At 39.9% G+C, this 6,000-nt stretch overlaps 1 protein-coding gene across 1 annotated transcript in view; it reads left to right on the top strand.

The window, feature by feature from the left end:
• The first annotated feature begins 5,504 nt into the window (after nt 1–5,504).
• WASL (WASP like actin nucleation promoting factor) overlaps nt 5,505–6,000 on the top strand; it is a 67,234-nt gene continuing 66,738 nt past the window's right edge. Inside the window, 1 exon segment of the mRNA XM_021699287.2 lies at nt 5,505–5,983. Coding sequence (XP_021554962.1) covers nt 5,867–5,983 — 117 coding nt within the window. The 5' untranslated portion in view covers nt 5,505–5,866.

Genomic DNA, 6,000 nt, shown 5'->3' with positions numbered 1-6,000 from the left:
TAAACCAATGTAGATAACATAGGATCCAGAAACAGAGGGCCCAAGACATAAAAGGGTTGAGGGGAAATCCCAGATAATAGCCATGTAGTCAAGATAGTCATAGACTAGATTAACATAGGATGGGGGAGGGTTCAGGGAGAGAGGTCTCTGATTAAAAACAAACTAACAAACAAACAACATAGATTCCTGATACACGTGATTACCTGGAAAATAGTATGGAGAGGGATTTTATAGCTGTTAAAGAATATGGAAGAAATGAAAAAATTAAAAGAAAATTTGAGGAAATCATTGAGGTGAAAAAAAAAACCAACAAAGTTAAAGTAGCACAAGAATGTAAATATAATCATAGTGCAATACTTGACTTGTTAGAGACTAACACACATCGTTCTGTGTGATAATGACTTAAACACAAATTGTGCTGTAACTCTGTGGGAAGAGAGAGAAAAGTGGGAGTGGTAGTTTAAGAGATAAATCCTCACCATTTATAATAGAAAGTTAATAGATAATACTTTAAATTGATCAATCAGTACATAGTAGTTTAACCTCTTATTTATAAATACATATGTAAAAACCAGAAGAAACAAAGTAGATGTCTCTGGGGAAAGTAAATGAGGGTAGAGAAGGAAGCATGAAGATTCTGTTTTTTGTTGTTATAAACTTTGTAGTATTGTTTGTTTGTTTTTTTAATTTGTGCATGTATCACTTTTATAAAGCTAAAAATTGATTTTAGAAAGTGCATTTTGGAATATATTGAAATACCAAATCATTATGTTGTATACCTGAAAGTAATTTAATGTTACATGTCACTTATATCTCAATAAAAAAATAAAAAGCCTTGATTTCAACTCTGAAATGGGAAAAGAACTACGAATTACTAAGCCTGAAGTAGAAAAGAGCAATAAAAACACAAAAATTATTGAAATAGAAAATCAAATAAACCTGATCAATATAACAACAACAACACACTGGATGATAGAGAAGACCATATCCTTCACCCTGATACTTTTAGTGAGGTAATGGGGATACATGGCATCTTCAAATCATCACGAGTATCCAAGATGCCTACCAATTCAGTCAAGGTAGACTGACATCAAACACATTATAATAAAGGAGCCAATGTTTCTCCCCCTCTCATCTGAAATAATTAAACTGAGAGCCGTTGAATATTCATTAACATTAAAGAGCAACAGCAGAAAAAAACAGTAAGCAGCACCCTGGGAACTATAACGTGCTTAGCTGTTTAAATAATTTCTTCAATAAAGATATGTATTAGGTATCTGGAGATTATGCCATATAGAGGTAGTGACTATCACTGTAATTCGTAGCGTAGACAAGAATTCCAATTTTCTACTAACATCAATAAGAAATTAGAACGAATTGTAAATAAGCTATTTCTTAAAAAGTAAGCCCCAGAGAGGCCTATACTCAAATTTAAAAGGAAGAGGAAAGGGCACCTGGGCGGCTCAGTTGGCTAGCGTCTGACTCTTGATTTTTGACTGAGGTGATGATCTCAGGGTTGTGAGATTGAACTCAGGGTTGTGAGATTGAACCCCGTGTTGCGCGCTGTGAGCTGGCTGTGGAGCCTGCTTACGATTCTCTTTCCCTCTGCCCCTCCCCCTCTCTCCCTCTCTAAAAAAATAAAAGGAAGAGGGAAGGGAAAATAGTTTGTTAGCTCTTTAAGATTTTAGTTGATGAAAAACAAAACATTCAGTATTTAATGAGAGAAAATACTAGGACAAATTCTCTCAAACATTGCTATAGGCAATATTTACATAAACATGCACAGAGACATTTTACAATGTGCACATTTTAAACCCAAGGCACTTGGAGGTTGCATGGTAGAAGTCACATTCGTCACCCCTGCAGTATCCAGGTTCGCTGTTGTTCTATAACTCAGTTCTGCCAAGTAAAGCAGCTAGTCAGTACTGGTAATTAAGCTACAATGGCTGCTGAATGCAACTGATCCCACGTGCAGCTACCTCCACATTCCTCTACAATGATAGGTGTCACTACAGTTTGAATTATTAACATTAGCAAGGAGAACAGGGTGTTTCAAAGGACTTATAATAGATTATAAACAATTATATTTGTGAAGAAAAGTGGATTAACAAAGGAGAAATTTTCAAAGTATAATGATAATGGCAGGTAATCCATCTGAAATTATGCCCTCATTTCCGTAAATAAGCTACCCTAATGTTTTCTGTTAAGATGAGGACTTTACCTTAAAGAATCATAGTGAAGAAAGAAGAAAATAAAAGTAGTTAGAATACATTTTGAGTCAAGGAAAGTCAAATGGAAGAAATTAAGTTTAAGAATTGCCTTATTCTTATATTCAGACATTTTAATACAGCGTATGCATTTTATACCCATATGAAGATAAAATCCTTACAGTCTTCTTAACCTGGCTTATAAACTTCAAGATACTTAGTGGAAAGGAAATAGAATCCTTCTTATTTCCTGGACCAAATCCAATCTCTCAAACTGGGTAAAAAGAATTTGAGATAAGAAAGTAACTTGCCAAAGAAAACAGAGAGAAAGATGTCTTGTGTTCTGCCAAATAGAGGATACACTATCGAGAATAAAAGAAGAGACTTACTAAAACTTTGAAACAAATCAAGCTGCTACTGCTTGGTCTCAGGATGAACATGGAAAAACAAAATCCTTGTGTGCACCCTAAGAAGGGAAAACCCCAAATATTGCTTGTTCACATGCTCATAAGAGTAAGGAAGTCATATTTCCAATGTAACGTTCACGGTAACATTTTCCACATTTTATGAATAGGGAGTTGGAAAAAGGCCAAAGAAAAGCAAAAATAACAAAGAAGGGGTAGAAAATAAGAACTTAGATTGCAATTTTGTGGACAAAATAACCATATTTCAAATCTCGAGCCAAAGTTAAAGAAATGATTTGGGCTTGAGAAAAAAAAAAGCCTATGGTGGTTATAATTTTCCATCATCATTTCTAAACAAAAAAGAACAGGGGCAAATAGTCAGAAAATTGCACCTAGAAATAGATAAGACATTTAATATTTCCTGAAAGAAAAAAAAAGCAATTAAAACAATACATAGTCTAGGCTAACAAGAGGTCGTGAAATGATTAGAGCCCAGTAGTTAACTCATAGCTGATGTCCCTTCGACTAGCTTTCCATGCTGCCTGCTTTTTCCCCTTAGTCCTCTTCCACGTCTCTCTCTCCCATCTTCAAAATAGTTGGGTGGTCTATAAGCTTTTAAAAGTTGGCCTTCTAGCATAAAAATTGCTGCGTTTCAGTTTTTATTAACAAATAAAATTAATATTAGAAAATATATTATAAAATATTACTTAATATTAAAAAGATATTAGAAACAAATATGATTCTGTCTCTAGATTTATAGTTTTTAAAAGGTTTGTAATTTTGGCATAGTGGGACATATATAGTCTATGTGGCATAATATATAGCCTTAGTAGAAATTCTGCTAAAAAAGAAATTATGCCCCAAATTCACCACTATATATTTGGAGAAGTACATAGAGTTCTAAATGCAAGAAAGTTTTTGAAATATCACAGATAGCACAACGGTAAAAATACACATTTCAACTCAACTTTTGATCCTTAGCTAAGGGAAGGGAAGCTGACCTTAGGCAAAGGGAAGACAAGGAGACCATAGACAAAGATGGTCAATGGTGAACAAGTAATATTTGAGTAACCACTATGTATCAGGTATTTCACATATGCTCTCTTGGTAAATTTTACAACTTTGAAGTAGGTTTAATTATCTCTATACTACACCTTTAATAAATAGAAATTATTTTCGTTTTACAGATGAGGAAACAGACTCAGAGGCAACTTGTCCAAGGTCCATAAGGTTATACATATATACATGGCAGAACAAGAACTCCACGCAGGCCTATCTAAAGTGTGTATTTCTTATCACTGTGGTTCACAGGTTTGACAATTATTAGGACTCTGATTTCCATTATTTCTCAAGAATTTGTACTGCTTTCTGCTGTCACTGTGGTTTTCAAGGAACCTCACTTTTGATGTAAGAGACAAACTGATTTAGTGTCTGTTAGTTTCCTAATTCAGAGGCAACTCCAGGTTTACATTTCTACTGCCTTTCTAAACCTAATTATTTTATAAAAAGTCAGCTTGCTTTTCTTGAATCCCTTTCCCCCCAACATTACTAATCAAGTTTAATTTTGAGATATCCATATTTTATAAGAGGACTCCCAGGACTACGTATCTCATTTTCCTTTCTAGATTTATTCCTGCTTAGCTAGTTTCATAAGGGCACCTTTAATTTTGAATTTTTATAATATTTTCAAAGTTCATTGATAATGGCTTACCAATTTCTTTAGAACATAGGAGACTTGTATTGGAAGCTATCAGAGATGTTAAAATCAAATAGTTTTACCCAATTTTATCTGGCGTAACATGGACGTCAAGTTTAATATATGGCAACTTCTTTGTTTATTGAAACTGAATAATTAGCAAACATAATGGCGAAGATTATACAATAAATGATGTTTAAAGTGGAGAAGTCAGATACTCATTGCTGCGGAGGTTATTCTTTACATTTCGGTAAGTGCAAAACTTCCTTTAACAATATTTTAGTATTTAATTTACTGAACAAAGGGCATTATCCTAAGTAACTTTAAATATTCTGAGGCATACAAATTTTAACAAAAATTCTTGAGATTTACTTCTAAGGAGTAAATCAGAGTACGTATTTTCCTGTGTGACACCCCCGAATGGGCGCATTCGTTCCGGATAAAAAGAAAACAGGGTCTTTGGGGTTTGAGAGAAAGAAAAAATGCGAAGGGGGAGTTTATTTTCCAAGCCACAAGATGGGGAAAAATGTGTTCAGGGCACGTCAAAGAAAAGAGCTTGAATTTAAATGTTCCAAATACATTTATCCCTCGCAACACTCCAGGCGAGCAGTAGAAATTTTTTTTAAGTGCGTTTGGTTTTTGTTAACATCCATCAGCAAAATCTCTCTTTCACAATACTGGGAGAGGCCTGTTTGTTCCTCCACTCCCACTGCTGAAGTTTGGACAAAGTTTGAGAAACCCCAGGCACCTGCGGCTCTGACCGAAACCGGCGAAGAGCACAGCGGAGCGCGTCACTTCTTTACAGTTTTCCGTTTCCAGATCCCAGATCTTTTTGACCTGCAATGTGAACGTCCTGCTTCCGTGCCCCAGAAATAAGAGCTATTGTGGGGAGGGGAGACCTGGGTCTTCACTGACGCTTCGCAAAGGTGTGCATCCGCACAACAGGGGCGGGCGGCTCCGGTTCTCTGCAGGCGGCTGCCGCCGGGGTCAAACACCGCAGAAACGAGGCTAGAGGCCGGGGCCCGCACGCGTGATCACCGCCCCGCGTCCCACCTCGCAGCCCGCGCCCGGCCGGAAGGGGGCGGGGCCTCGGGCCGGCGCGGCGAGGCCGGCCGCGGCGTGGGGTTGGGGGGGGCTCCTCCGGGGCCCGGCCCGCAGCCGCGCGTTTCCGGCGCGCTCCCCCGCGTCCTGCGTCCTGTGGTCTCGTCCGCCCCCGCTGCCATGTTGGATTGTGCGGCCGCCACCGCCGCCGCCGCCGCCGCCGCCGCTGCCGCCGAAGGAGGGTTGGAGGAGGAGTTGGGAGTTTAGCGCAGTCGCCGGAGTACGAGGACAACTACCATCCGGCCAGAGCCTAGCCGGGCGGGAGCAGGGAGCTTCCCTTTCTCTGCGCGGCCCGTCGTTGGCTCCTCCTTCCCGTGGCCTCCTCCTCCCCGCGCCCGAGGAGCTGCGAGATGCTGCGCCTCTGATTCCCCTCCTCCCACCCCTGTCACCGAGAGGGGAAAGAGCGCTCGCCTACTCGCGGGAGACGGCCCTGGACTCGCAACCCCGCCGGCGAAACCATGAGCTCCGGCCAGCAGCAGCCGCCGCCACCGCGGAGGGTCACCAATGTGGGGTCCTTGCTGCTCACCCCGCAGGAGAATGAGTCTCTCTTCACCTTCCTCGGCAAGAAATGTGTGGTCAGTGGCCGAGACCC

This window comes from Neomonachus schauinslandi, chromosome 12 (genome assembly GCF_002201575.2).
Source record: "Neomonachus schauinslandi chromosome 12, ASM220157v2, whole genome shotgun sequence".
In the NCBI taxonomy this organism is placed as follows: domain Eukaryota; kingdom Metazoa; phylum Chordata; class Mammalia; order Carnivora; family Phocidae; genus Neomonachus; species Neomonachus schauinslandi.
This window is presented reverse-complemented; position numbering and strand designations above follow the sequence as displayed.